At 29.7% G+C, this 15,960-nt stretch overlaps 1 protein-coding gene across 3 annotated transcripts in view; it reads right to left on the bottom strand.

Moving 5' to 3' along the window:
• LOC118184206 (colorectal mutant cancer protein) overlaps positions 1-15,545 on the bottom strand; it is a 310,438-nt gene extending 294,893 nt beyond the window's left edge. For all 3 annotated transcript variants that reach the window (XM_085818695.1, XM_035353942.2, XM_035353875.2), the window contains exons 1-3: positions 15,006-15,545; positions 9,794-10,080; positions 2,303-2,457 (exon numbers count right to left, since the gene is read on the bottom strand). In XM_085818695.1, coding sequence (XP_085674821.1) covers positions 2,303-2,457; positions 9,794-10,080; positions 15,006-15,124 — 561 coding nt within the window. In that variant the 5' untranslated portion in view covers positions 15,125-15,545. The remainder of the gene's footprint in view (positions 1-2,302; positions 2,458-9,793; positions 10,081-15,005) is intronic.
• Between the last annotated feature and the right edge of the window lie 415 nt (positions 15,546-15,960).

Below are 15,960 nucleotides of genomic sequence, written 5' to 3'. Positions count from 1 at the left end.
CCTACATGTTGCAATATTCCAAAATTTAATCAATAAAAAGAAACTGCTTAGCATAATTTGGAAATAAAATATAAGTGAATTAAAGAAACACCTACAACAGCTGAATAGCATACTACAATCATTAATTGAATACAAATTAAAATTTACTATTCCTTGACAGTGTATGTTCTAAATGTGCCATAAATATTTTAAGCATATTATTCTGTTGCTTTCTTTATTTGTTGAAATAATTAATCCACTTAAGAGGTATTTTTTATGTTTAAAAAAAATTTACTGCAATCATATTGAGCTGACGATAACTCTATATTTTCTTGCAGGAAGTATCCAGTTGTGTATATTCTTCCAGAGAAAAATGTTTGCACCTAGATCTGAATTTTTTAAATATATTTCTAGTCAAACAGCAGTCTTCAACAAATTCACGAATAACTAAATAAAATTTTATAGAACTACCAATCTTTTAGCTGTTTTGACAATTAATGAAATATAAATACACAAAATAAATAAATAAAATTATGAAACAACAATTCAATTCAATTTTATATATATATATATGAAATATTTTCAACCTTTTCTTGTACTTGAATTAGTGAAATTTTATTTAAAAAAAGAAAAGAAAAAGAAAAAAAAAAAAAAAAGAAACTACTTCAATTTTATTTATTTTTATTTTTTATAATTAAATATTACACAAAGTGCCAGATTTTCCTATTCTGAAATGTTTCAAAGAAAGTTTCCTGAAAATGAACCAGTAGTCATTTTTAAACTGCACATCAAGCAAATCGGAACTGCAGTCACTCCAAACACATATATATATAGAAAGCTGACTTCCAATCCTTTTTTCCCTCTAGAAATCACAAAACTAAAAAATGGGCAAATAAGGATATGTATATGTTCTTCTTTAATCTCCATTAACATCTTCAAAAAACTGAAATCAAATTTGCAGATACTTCCTTGTTAAAGTGACTACTGCATTCCAGTACAGGCAAAATAATCTCTGTGGCCAATTTTATTATGAGGGAGTACCATTCCTTCTTATACACAGAATCTTAATGAAGTATGAACTGAGAGATGGGAACACCTAATGCTTTCTAAAGTGCTAAACAGAGTGCAGAGTAAAATCTTTCAAACATCAAAAGAGATTTTAATAATATTAAATTTATTGTATTAATAAATGTTTTAAAATTTCTATATAGTATCTTGCATAGAAATAGCTTTCATTTACTTACATTACATTATTTTACAGAGATAATCTGTAGTAGTGTATCTTCTAGTGTAACAATGGCACACTAGAAGCAGAAAACTAATCCCTGATTTATCCTTTGATCATTAGCAAACTTTTGACATGACAGTTTAAGCATCAGGTTAGCAAGCAACATTCCTATGTCTAATTTAATACTAGTGATGTCAATGTGTGGAAACCATGGACAATATTATGTTTAACAAATGGTGCACCTAGCAATTCCAGCACAATCAACCCTACACAGCTCACCACTAGAAATATACATGCCAAATAAATAAAATAGTGTTTCCATATCTAAGATTTCAATTATCTGATCTAAGGTAGCCCAAAGCTATTCGTGAGTAACAAAACACATGTCAAGCAAGATGGTTGTACCAGATAAAACAGAATTGTTGAAATGTACTTAATATTGTATTCACTGACTTTAAAGAGTTATATGGATATTTTCAATTTTCTATTTAGAAGAATTACATTTTTGGTGTGAAGATTATAAAAAAAATATTCTTCACTTATGTTTTTTTTGCATGTAATGAGTATATTTCATACGTATTAAAAATACTTCCCTTGTTAAAGTGGCCACTTCAAGCAGTCAGCAAAATGGACAATACCCTCTCTCTCTTTTTTTAATGAAAACAAATTATTCTGTATACAAGAACAACAGCAGCATATTATATAATACACTATGCATAATGTTTAATGCAACGTTTAACAGTATGTATAATATTTAATGTATAACTTTCATTTAACAATTCAAATTTGCATTTTAAATTATATTTTTAATTGCTTTCTTTCAATATGTTAACAAGGTTTGTTGATAAATATTTAACTTGCAGCAATATATAGAGTGAGATTAAGAGCACAGTATTGCACATATTTAGCATTATGCATAGCACTGGCATTGTAAACATTAAACATTATTTTATTATATTGCTGTAATTTTTCAGTTTTTGAACATTGCCATAGTGTTTTCTAGTTTTCACCAAATTAATTTTAAATGTAGTCAAAGTTCTTGCATGTGGTGGCTGCATTAACAAGGAATACCATATTAAGTATAAGTAAACAAACCTTGTTTGCCAATTCTAGCAAATCATTGCTACATCCAGATATTGTTCCACCAGCTGCCTCAATTAATTTATGAAGTGTATTTGGTTCAGGACTCAGATCGCGGGCTCCAGAATCAAATTCCCAGCTTTCATGCTTACCACTTGCACCATGACTACCTGAAATTAGATTTAAAAAAGAGAAAAGAAAGAAAATTAAGTGGATAGCATTCATTGTTTACAATTACAATAAAATTTTATGAAACATTATCAGAAAGGAAAATTATTTCTAATTTCTCTTTCACACCTAGTCACAATTCATTATCATTTCCAGAGATTCTACATTAGGTTATGAAATTAATGAGATGATAACAATATTCAATAATACATAATATAATATGGTATAAGTGCAGATATGCACATAAAGCGGAAAGCATGCATACCCTTAAATGGGAATAACGTATATACAGATACGTACATGTACACACACAGGCACATATATGAATGTATAGCTATGTGTTTGCATGTGGATTTATGCATATGTGTATTAAACATACAGATATATGTATGTGTACATATTTCATCATCAAGCTCTTGAAGATGTTTTTGTATTTCTTCTTCAGTCAGACCTCTTTTCCTTTTCGGCATATTGCTAAGAAAATGTCAAAATAATTCCTAAAAAACTTACGAAAATATGCAATGCAAGGCTCTGTTTACAATTTACAAACACAGTTATCGCGAATTCTGTCGCTATGTAGCTACAAGAACTAAAAGGGAAAAATTGGGAAAAACCGGATTCTTAACACAAAGACCTTTGAAAGAGAAAAGTGGTTAAAACCCCAAGAACGTCAAATTTGACATTTCACCCCACTCTTTCAGCCTGGAAAATGGGGGAAAAAGACATGGCCACTATAATGGCCATCTAGTCTTCAAAAGGTTAAATAGAAAAAAATGTTACACATGATATCTTAAAGGAATATCTAGAGGTTTTGATTGAAAAAAAAATGAATAAATTAAAATTCTTAAACAGTCAAACTGAACATTTAATCTATGTAAACTTAAACAAGGAGGAAGTAACAGGGTTGCCACTCAAACAGGATAATGAAATTCCCCATCTTTTCCACATTTTCCAGGCATGTTTTAAAAAAATTCCAGTCTATCTGCTTAGTGTATGTTGGCTGTGCTGAGAGGTAAATTAATTATAGTATCGCTTGAGTACACAAACATCTGCCAATCACATATGACTTATCCCCAAAGCATTACTATTATAACTATAATAGGAGTTGTTTTCTCCACTGAAGATTAGAATCTGCCCAATCAAGATTAAGAAAAAAAATAAATAAATAAACGAAAGAAAAAAATCTATTTAATGATATTTTAAAATGAATTCAGGTATTTTATATTTATTTAGCAGCATACATAAGCAAAAAATATGTGCATTAAATTCCGTGTATGTCATCATACTGCTAGAATTAATTTCAGAAGTATGCTAGAGAAAATTGCCTGAAATTTGAAGGTATTATTAACTAATAATAAATAAATTTAAAAGGAAGAAGCCACATTAAAGTATACGAATAACATTAAAATAAAGTTAACTACTTACAGATTAAAATTAATTACAATAATTAAAGATACTTTGGTGAATATGATTATATTAAATGATTAGCCTAGATGACATTACTATTTTTTTATTTTACTACAAAATGACAAATAAGGCATTTATTAAAAAGGGCGGGGGAAGTTTAAAAGGTTTTGTGGTAAAATCCTAGTATAATGTATGGCCTTGACAAGATTTTGAAAATTGTCGCCAACACCTAAATGACCCGTTTACTGCTCATCATAATGTTGCCAAATCCCATATGTACTGTACACTACAATTAAATCCATTTTGTTTTATACGAGAATAGAAAGGTATTTTCTTTCATTCAACATACACTGCATATCCGCATGTGAATCTCTTGATTCTCTAGGTTACTGGAAATCAAAGTTGCTGTAAACTTGCTTTGCCTTTCTAAAAGACAATCTGATTGGAGCTGTGAAAATTTGCTCTATGCCAGCTGCCCGAATGAAGCTAATGTGATATATAAATCGCCAAGAAAGTGATTGCTTCCAGCGCTGGCATAAAAGTCGTTTTTTTAGGGGGGGGGATCACCATATGAAATTCCCTGACTTTTCCCTGTATTTTTTAGTCAATTTTCGAATTCTGAGACTTTTCCCAGTTTTCCAGGTAGCAAAGCGATCTTGAGGTAAGCACTAGCATTGATAATCAGAAAAAACATATCAGGTATAGTAACAAATTTAAATGTTTATTGAAATGAAAAGTAAATTTTACTAAATTTTCAACATCTGAAAAAAATGTTAAGCACTTCAAGTGACAGCTTATAATTACTCTCTTCAATCATAATTTCTAAGTTATTATTCAAACTGTATTCAAGAGCCCCGATATATTGGAATGAATTTTGGAATTCATTTGAATTTTTTTTTTAATCCTAGAACTGAATTCCTTGCTCATGCCTTCGAAAATAATAAACTGTTTCTATCTCCTCTTAAAACAGCTGCTATTTTCTTTTTTTTTTTTTGGTCTTGCCAGATATTTTCATAAGTTTATTCTAAATTTGTCCATAATTGCTCAACTATCAACTGATCTCCTAAATAAAAGTTATGGCTTCCTCTCTGGTGATAATGTGCAAGAAAAGCTTTCAATTTGAAACAATGTTTATGCGAAAAAAACTCATACTTAGCACCTACAAATCAGTGCAATGATACTGAAATTGAATTGATTACATTTTTTTCAATCAATTCAATTTCATGCCAGTATTCATGGTGATGGTTGTATGCTCATGCAAAAGTTCATGATTGATAATTGCCTACTTTCTGTCTATTATCAGAGAGATGTTTGTTGCTGAAAAAAAAATTACCAGTCATGAACTTGAGGTATTAGCTGTAATTCCAGCTTTGAAAAAATTTAGAGTTTACCTTTTAGGCAAACATTTTAAAATTATTTCTGATGATTCTTTCAAAATAACCATCAACAAGAAAAATTTAAATATGCAAATAGCATGTTGGACATTTATGCTAGAAGATTTCAACTATGAAACAGAATACCAAAGGAAAACATAAACAACATATTGATCCATTGAGCAGATCCTGTTATGGTGGTCATCACTCAATATAGACTCATTTTGAAAACATGAAATGCTCAACAGCAAGATGACCACATTTAAGCTATCAAGGAAGTCTTAAAAGTAAAACCTTACATAGACTTTATGTTAAAGAAGATATATTTTATAAATTTATACACCGTAACAAATTACTTGTTGTTCCAAAATCAATGCACACCAATATAATCAATAATGCACATCTTTGTGGACATTTTTCTTTTAAACGAACTGAACAAATCATTAAACATTAATTTTATATAAACTTAAAAGACAAAATTTATAACTATACTGTATATTGTGTTCTTTGCATGTTAATTAATCACAAATAAGGAAAACAAGAAAGTATGTTGCATTTGATACCCAAACAAGATATTCCACTTCATACATATCACATTGATCATTTAAGACCACTCGCAAGTACTCATACAAATTAAGACTTATATTTGCTGTTATTGGCTCATTCACAAAGTTTGTGGGACAAAAAAAACTACTAACAATGCCAAAGCAGCATCTAAATTGGAAAATCAAAAATTTGTCTTTAGAATTCCTTTCAGTGGAATTTCTAACAAAGGTTTAGCATTTACTTCTAAAGGTTTTCAAGATTATTTTTCAACCAACAATATCCAGCATATTAAAATTGCTACCAGACTGCCTTGTGCCAACGTATAAATTGAGAGGTTTAATGTTGTCATAATTTTTGTTCTCTCCAAATTAATGATGCAGAATCCAATAAAATGGTATACATATGTTGGTGGATTTCAGCAAGTGATTAAATCAACATACCAAAGGAATACCAATACAACTCCATTTGAACTCATGTTTGGAACTAAAATGAAATCTGCTTATCATAACAAGTTATTAAATGCAGATATCCAGCTAGATTCCATCCATACTTGTGATGATCTTCGAAAGGAAGCTGAAAAACAGATTCTAAAAAAGCAGACAGAAAAACTGCAAAACCTACAATTTATGACATAAACCATCCAGTAAGTTCCAGATTCATGATGCAGTGGCAATCAAGCATACACAAAATGGACCTGGTCTTAAACTCAAGCCCAAGTTTCTTGGACAATACAAGATATGAAAATCAAGCCAACTGACACTTATGATGTTGAAAAATGTGGTTTCTTTGATGAATCTATGAAAACAAACATTTGTGTCAAGTTTATGAAATCCTGAACTGGTTTATCAGACCATATTACCTGAACTTGTTTTATAAATATTTGGTCATATGAAATGATCAAGATCTTGGGACTTTAACCTTATTGAACTTTTCTTTGATAATGATTACTAACTCTGTTTTTTTAATTTTCCAGGTACTGTTATTAGAAGATCCTGATTCAATACTATTTTAATTTTTTTTTGTGTTATTTTAGTAGTTTTTATTGTTTCACAGTATTAGTATTTTCAATTTTGGTGTACTTTGTATCTTAAATTTCACTCTTTGCCTCTGTCATTTGAGAGCAAATGAGAAGATAAAAATGGCCGTGAAACTGTAACTGTACTGTAATTAAATGATGTAATCATAAAGTGACATCTAGATGAGAATGCAGACGAGTAAGTGATGATTATGAAAGTAGATGTAAAATGCTGTGACAATTATTTTCCTTTTCACTTTTAATTCATACTGTAAACAAATCATAGTTCAGTATTAACTTAATGAGCATTAGTGATGTTTTTCCTACATTCATATAATCATCTGTTTCCTTTTATTTCTGACAGAAACTATAGCAGCAAATGAAGAGTTCAAATGCAAATAAAACAAAAGTTCAAGCTGATAGTCAGTAAATTGAGCAATTTTGATAAAACTTATGATATGTTTTTATGAGCCTTTTTTAAACATGTTAAGTTTTAATAAAACTGTTCATGAAAGAATTAATGAATACTTATTTTAAAATTAGAAGCACATAAAATCACATCAAAATTATGTCAATCTTACAATTTACATTTACTTAGCTCTGGTTCTCTGCCAAAAACCGTATATAAGGCCACTGAAAAAGAACACCAAGATTATTATGGTGTATTACTCCACAAATGTTAAATTCATCAAAATGATTAATCAGAAACATCTTTTAATTCATCAAAATGAGTATTTAAGAAAGTAGCAAACAACGTAAGTTCTGTTGGTTGTGGATAAAAGACCGACATGGAAAAACTGGTTGAATCTGATAACTAATCAGAAGTCCCCATCTTCATGACAAAAACATCTCTATTTCAAGATAGCTGCCTTACCTCAGCAGATTTCTTTTTACTTCCTTGTACGAAGTAAAAAGGAAGTATTGTAATCGCGAAAAACTTCAGGCAGCATATTTCAAAGAAAATATCCACTTTGACCACTTTCCAATGCAATTTAACGATGTTTTTGTGTGATATCTGTACGTAAGGACAGAATAAAAGACTCTTTTCCTCCAAAAAAAAACTAAAAAACTGCTTTAAAATGAATTCTGAAGAGAATTTTTTGTGGCGTCTGTACGAACGTACATACGTGCGTATGTACGTGCGTACGTACATATGTATCTCGCATAACTCAAAAACGAGTAGCCTCAGAACGATGAAATTTTGTATATAAGACTAACATGTAGATGTGCACCTCGTATTTTGGTTTCAATCGGCCGCACCAAACGTATATAAATAAATATATTTATAAATATATCCACTCTGTTACCCGGCTCAGTGATCTCAGTTTCTTTACTCTTATATGTTTGTAAAATGTACATTTTTTGCTTTAAAAATGATTGAATTATGTTGTTTTTATCTTCCGGTTAAGGATTTTATGCCTTTAGTAAATCTGTGTGCAATATTTTTAGAATTATCAGCAATTTTAAAGTTGTTTAATTGCCGCTAAGCCTGTTTTTAATGGCGGCCATTGATGTTTACATTTGAAACAGGAGACTAGTGGATTTGTTGCCAATCTAGAGAAACTTAGCTTCGCAACAACAAAGATAACGCATTCATTTATTATTGCCAATTAAATCATGCTTAATTCTTTCTGGAATTTTTTCGAGGAAATAAGCGTTTGAGATTTACTTCGTAATTTTTAATACAGATATTTTGAGTTTTTATGTATTTTTGCTTTGTCGCGAAGTGAGAACTGAATTAATTGAATGAGAAATACTCAATCGTCTGTGAAAAACTGTTTCTTTTTTGTTTTGTTTGCTTAATTTCTTTTATACATAGTTCTAGCTTTATTATAGTATTTGAATAGAACATGTGGCAACAATTAGATAATTCTTTAAATGATATAAATTTTGTGCATTCAGAGTTATAATATGATTATCATGGTTGTAAGGTATACAGAAAAAGATTCAATCATTTACAGAAGATAGAAAAACCACAAGAAATTCCCACTAAAGATGACTTCCCCGAATTTATTCAAGCTTCATGCCAAACTAATCAAGAAATGCCTAAAAACCTTTGCAGTGACAAAGTTAAGCAGGAAAACCCGCAGGAAAATTTAGCAGAAATCATTAACATTTTCAAAGATCAGAAAACCCTTTTTCTCATGAAATCAATAACCACAATAGTTCAGAGAATTAAATCAGCTAAATCACATATGCAGAAACTTTGCCTAGCTTTTCAAGCCATTGAGATGATTCTGAACTTTGCAGATAAAGATTAATTCGCAGCTTCTCTCAAGACAAGCATAGTCGAGCAGCAGATATTCTCAAGTTGCAGATCCTCACATCGTGGGGCCACGTTTACTTCTCTTCTAGAGACTCTGCACTAGGTGCACAAAGTACGTTCCATCTTACTGGATTCAACTCATCATTAAAGACACCCTACTTATAATATATTGGTAAAGGCCGCACTAGGCCGATTGCCTCTTAATTGTGTTATGACATAGACATAGTTATAATATGAACGAAATATAATACTGTCAAGTAAACCTAGCGCCAGAGTGTTGCTATGGTAAACAAAGTGAATTTTAAAGAATGCATTTATTCTATTGTGGTTTATGCGCTGTCGGCGAAGTAGGTTTAATTCAATCTAATAAGTTTAAATAAAATGCAAGAAAAATGCATATAATTTAATATTCTGTACAAGGAAGTCATGTGGTGTTCATTCAAATGAGGAAATATAGCAATGGATTGGATTATGATGTCACAGCTAAAACTCTCTGATTTAATGGATTTAGCATGAACACAGTTGGAGGAATTTCTCTGCAACAAATGGATCAAATATGAAAACCTCCCATGGTAAGGGGAAGCTTCTGCCATTTACTAAAATTTTAACATATCAATTGTTTTGATATGTTAGACAGTTACCGATAAAAATGATTTTAAAATCTGGATAATATTTTTCAAAGACCCAGTATTACAAGGCTAGACTAAAGGTTAATTTTAAATATCACAAACCTTGACTATCACTACTTGTAGGCCAGTTGCCAGTGCTACTGCTGTCAGGAGCTGGGGATGCTTGTTGCATTGTGATAGAATGCCTTCCAGTGCCACTCTGAACCGATTCTTGTTCCCTTGCTTGTTCTTGAAGAGTTAAAGCATTGATTTCATTTATCAACTGCATTCTTCTTTTAAGGAATTCACTGTAGGATATACGTCCATTTTCATCAGCTCCAAGTTGTTCCATAATTTCTTCTACACAATGCTCCAAATTTAATTGGCGGCATACAGCCAGAAGATCTTGGCTAGAAAAATTAATTGTATAAAATACAAATTTAAAAATATTTAAGATTTTAATATATAAATATATAACTGAATACTTCATATTTATTTTTAACTAAGCACTGCATTTTAAAGTAACATTTTGGTAAAATTACATTAAATTAATGTTAATATGTTTAGATGTACAGAAAGATGTTTTTAAAAAAACTTATTTAGTAAATAAAATTCAAAACTATTAAAATATAACTAACAGTAAACAAAATAAGGATATATGCATATGCAAAAAAACTATCTCTGATCAAAGTGCAATGAAAAAAAAAATTGTCTCTTCATTTGCACCAATTACGTATTTTGGTGGTACTATAATAATATGTGTACATATTTAATTATTTTTATTTGCACACATATTCCCCAGATGGTACTAGCATTGGGTCAGGTCTTGGCATTTGCTTGGTTTCTCTTTCACATGGCAAGTGCATAATGTGTGGCAAGTGCATGATGGAAAAGTACCAAAAAATGAAGTTATCATCCAGCGCGAAGTAGCAGGAAGAGAATCTGGAGTAAAAAAAAATAACTATATTTCTTCATTAGAAATATATCATCAAATTTCCTTCACAAACAATACTTATATACATGAATTAAAAATCCTTCTGAACAGCTTACTTGAAAGAACCGAAATGGTTCATGCATGAAAAGTTCCAAATCCTATGATATTGTGCTATCCGGTACTACTTTCTGAACAACACAGGAAGAAGCAAAAAATTCTAGATAACTCTTCACAAAAAAAATAAAGAAAAAGAAAAAAGTTACATGTGGAAGAAACTTCCTCATCACAAACATAACTACTTCTTTTTTTTTTTTTTTTTTTTTTCCAGGAACGTTTTATGAATAAAAATTGATATTAGTAATACACATGTCTATAATTAGTATAATAAAAGAGTATTTAACAATAAATATTACAAAATAAAACAAAAAACTGGTAAACTTTCTTAATCTCTCTTCTGTTTCACTTATTCCCATTATGTATGTGTTAAAAAGAACTTATTTAATGTTTTAGTGTTGGAACGTACTGAAACATATCTACCATTAAGGGAAGTCTTACTGCATGTACAAAGTAAGCTCAAGGTATCTGGAAAACTAGGGATATGCCAAATACATTAAAAATCCAGAGAGTTTAACATAGAAAATTGCAATTCATGGTAGAAAAGCCAAAAGAATGAAATAAGAATTTTCCAGTCTAAAATTATAAAAACAATCATCTTATTTGTTATCAACTTGAATATCAAAAGCCTATATTTAAAATTCTGCAAGATTTCACCAAACGGAAAAAAATAAAAAAATATATAAAAGCTGCCATATTTTCATTGGCCTTCAACATGAAAATAAAACATCTTATCTTATTATGAAACCTCAATAACCATGAAACTTGGCATAAATCTCACCAACTTGTGGCAATCATACCAGCAGAAGTTTGAGATAGCAATGAATCTTTATTTAGTTACATAATGAATAGATGCAAGTTGCAGATATAGCATGTAAAAAAAAAAAAAAAAAAAAAAAAAACCTTAAAAGACTTACCCTAATTTTCTACACTGTGTTACTATTTTTAATCCATTTTCAAATAAAAATGCATATCATGACCATTAATACACACTTTTCTGTATGCCAAGATTCTATAATTTCGAAAAAGTAGGTTCCAGATTTTAATATTTTTTCTTCAAAACTGAAGTTAAGACTTAATAGGCTTTTACATGAAGATAGACCAAGACCTTATTATTGTTTTCTGACATCACATTTTATTATTTGTGATAAATCACACTGTTTGATGACAGTTATTTTTAGTTTTGTCTTTGTTCATAGCCTCTGTATGTATTTTCTGATGGCTTTACAAGTCTCTCATTTGCTTTTTTTTTTTTTTTTTTTTTTTTTTTTAAATTTTATTTTAAAAGAAGTTACTTTCCAGTTAGTTGAATGCTGCATTCTCTATACCATAACATTAAATATAGACACATTTTGCCTCCTGAAAAAGTGATTTTTATCCCTGACCTTCTTTGAATTTATACTTAATTTAATCACCTGGAACAGCAGCATACAAAATAAGGAAATTTAATATATAGACAAGCACATCTTTTAAGAATGCTTTCAGCTATATAAATAAAATTAACTTCTCAAACTCTAAGCAACTTCATCTGCCTTACATTTTTTGTGCATAACAATACCTGTCATAATTTCATTCTATGTATAAATATTCTCACAAAAATATCAAATATAATAACAACTATTTATTCAGAATAAAAACACATTAGCACGAAAAGCAAATTTAAAAATACTCATGAAGACTAGAAATTTCTACAGTTTTGCAAACATCATAGAAGAAGGAAAAGCTACAAGTTCTGAAGCAGTCAACAGCAGATAATGATTATGCATATAACAGATGATTTCATTTGCACTATAATCAAAGCATGGATGGTTATACAAGGTATAAATTCAACTCACAATGCATTCAGAAAACAAAAGATATCAATTGCCTGTTGAAAATCTTTTATACATAAGATTTCTTTGGAAAGGAACAATAAATCGGTAAAAGTTTACAATTGGGTGCACCTTGTTTTTGGCTGTTCTTTTTTGACGCCAAGAAGGGGCAATTTCAAGATGGCCACTACACAAAACCAAAATAAGAAGTCAAAGAATTGCACAAACTTTGTGTCCATGTACACATCAACCTGTTTTCACTTAAAAAAAACATCCCAGAATTGTACAAACTAGGCATAGCGCACTGCCTTAAATTTGTCCATGTACACATCAATCTATTTTCATTTAAAAAAAAAATCAGTAAGTTAAAACAAAGTTAAAACTATTATAGTAACCAGAAATAAGGTTTCATCGCAAAAATTTATCACTAATCGAAGGGGCACCCAATTCTACACTAGAGCCAATAAATCTAATTAATACAAAAGCCCAAGTATCAAAGTGCAATGAAAAAAAAAAATTGTCTCTTCATGAACTTACAGCAGTAATTACTCAGCGTTTAGAGATGATTGAATACCAAAATAACATATGAGAATGCCTTAAAAAAATAAAAATTAAGCTATGAACCTCTTTTTACATGCATTATGAAAATGAAATAGCATAATTATAAATCAGTCATAATTCTGTAAGGCACAATACATTGATAAAATTTTACTTAATTTAAATACAACATTTCAATGATGCCTTATGGTTTTTCATGCTTCCAAAGTGAAAACATACACTTACTAACAGTTAAGTATGTAGCTCATGCAGTTTAAAAATAAATTAAACATGTGTTTCAAATTTAAAAGCAATTCATATCAAAACATGCTAAATAAGTACATATTTTAAACATTCATACTATAGATTAAACTAACAGCAATTAATGGAAAAGTGAGCCTTTTCTGAGGACACATCATTAGAAATTTTTAAATAAAACTATGTACAGCTACTTCATTTCATTTCTATGACAACTTATTTTTTACAATACTTGCTTTTTATAACTGCAGACATATAAAACCTAACTTTGCAGAAATATAATGTCCCATATGAGTTATTTATCTTTTACTGATACCCGAAAGCCAGCCAGATCATCAGAATCAAATGTTGTCTTCAATATATTGTCACAGAAGAGCTCAATAAGATTTCCATTTACAAAAATAATTTGTAAAAAACATTTGAATCTAAATAAACAGCATTATCTCTTTGAAACTAATTTTCAAAATGATACAAATTTTTCACATACAGTGCTCTACTGTTCTACACAGTATGTAATGGTTTAGCTAATTAATATTATTTGAGTCTTCTTTGATTAATTTATTAATTTTTTCATTACAGTTACCACAGTTATCTTTGTTACTTATGTTGAATTCCAGTACAGTACTTTTTTTTTTTTTTTTTTTTTTAAATTTCTACAGATTAAAGCCAAAATTCATACTGTTTTCATAACATTTAAGAATTTTTTATTACTGCACATAGATATTATTATTGCACATAGATAATACTTTGCCTGTTTACATGTAATAAAATAATCACCATACAATTATATATATCAGACAGCTGCAAAATTTTAATTTCAGATGTAATGAGGACTTGTCAGAGAATATATATATATATATATGTATGTGTGTGTGTGGTTATGGAGTAGATCACAATGTTGGGATTTTAAGCACAGAAACTACTGCTGAAATAACAATAAAAAAGCATATTTTAACAATGAATGTAAAAGAAGTCTTCTTTGGATAACTGGAAAAGGAAACATAATCTTAATAGATGTGGGAAATAGCAACTAAGTTGAGCAATGAACTACATAAATAACATTATATCTCTTTATATATTTACCAGTATACTTATGCTGAAATAACAGGCAATAACAGGTATAATTATTATTCGCTTTCAAAAGTATTAGCTTGCCCACCAGCAACCGAGCGGTAAAGTCACTGAACACTGGTAGTTCGGTCTGAGGTTCAAATCCCGCGAACGGACTGGCTGCATGGGTGTTTTCGTGGTTTTCCCCATGTGTAACATGTATACGAGCCAGTTTCCCTTAGAAAGTCCTCCACGAAGGCATCCCTGTTCTTAGGCAGATAGCCCTAGTGTGCTTTGCCGTAATTAAATACACACACACTACAAAAGTATTAGCCTTGGCAATAAAAACAATGATATACCCTAAGCAAATCAAGTATTCCTTCTTCTTAAAAATTTATAGTTGATTTCAGTAATGATAAGCCAAATGCCATTTATATACAATCTGAACAGAGTGCACTTATTTTTAAGAAGACATACATTAAAAATAAGTGTATAAAATGTATAGTATCATTTTACATATATCTTTAAATAGAATCGATCATATGAAGAACACAGAAAAGAAATCTAAATCGGACTACCTAAAGGGAGAAAATTTGAAATCTAATGTGAATATATAATACACATTGTTTACCTGTCAATATATCCATCACCATTTCCATCACAAGTTTGAAAAAGACGCCTTATGCGTTCTTCCTCTGGTGTTGAACCAGAATCACTACCACTTGAATCACTGTTAATATCACTAGCCATGACTTACAAAATGGAATTTCTTTAATATTTACAAATAATTATACTAAGTTTTGATGCTCTCATTAATATATAAACTAATAATTAAACACTAAAATTCATTATAAAACTTAATAACAACTGCCTACATAAACGACAGATTTATATTTTACATATAAATCATTTCCATGAAATTAACACCTATTTATATACTGTTAAACACAGTAGTCCACAAGCAGATAATATATATAGGTTGTCCGAAATAACGTATATTTATGTAATCTATACATACATATATACACAAGGAGGACACTATATATTTAAAAACATAACTAATAAGGGGTAAACGTTAGAGTCATAACAAAACTGTTATTAAAGATATAAAAAACAACATGAAACTATCACATCGGCTTCCATGATCAATAATTGTTTATTTTTTGTTAAGGCGGGGATGCCATTCCATGTTGTTAAATAAAATGACAGCAAGTAGTAATGGAGTTGAAATTTAGATTCTTTTGAAATATTGCACTAATTTTATATTCTAACGTTTAATTTTTAATAAAATATTTTAAGAGAATTTTTACAAGTGCAATTAATTCATTTATCACAATCATTATGAAGAAAGACCTGGAATTTTAGCATGGATTGTATTTTTTTAATACATTAAAATGAAATATCGCATTTTAATATATTGTTATTACTATTTCAAATAGCAGAGCTTTTTCATCCTAATGCAGTCACTGGTAATAGCCAATACCCGTTAGTCATTTAGCTATTTCATCACAGAAAATGCAGACATTTTTTGTGCCCTACAGGGGATGCACTACAGGGATCGACGATACGAATAGATGCAGAGGGTC

The sequence above is a fragment of the Stegodyphus dumicola genome, chromosome 6 (assembly GCF_044657685.1).
Source record: "Stegodyphus dumicola isolate Sdum_Otavi_A_Nest chromosome 6, ASM4465768v1".
Classification (NCBI taxonomy): domain Eukaryota; kingdom Metazoa; phylum Arthropoda; class Arachnida; order Araneae; family Eresidae; genus Stegodyphus; species Stegodyphus dumicola.
The sequence above is the reverse complement of the archived record's forward strand: the minus strand, read 5'-3'. Positions and strand labels throughout refer to the sequence as shown.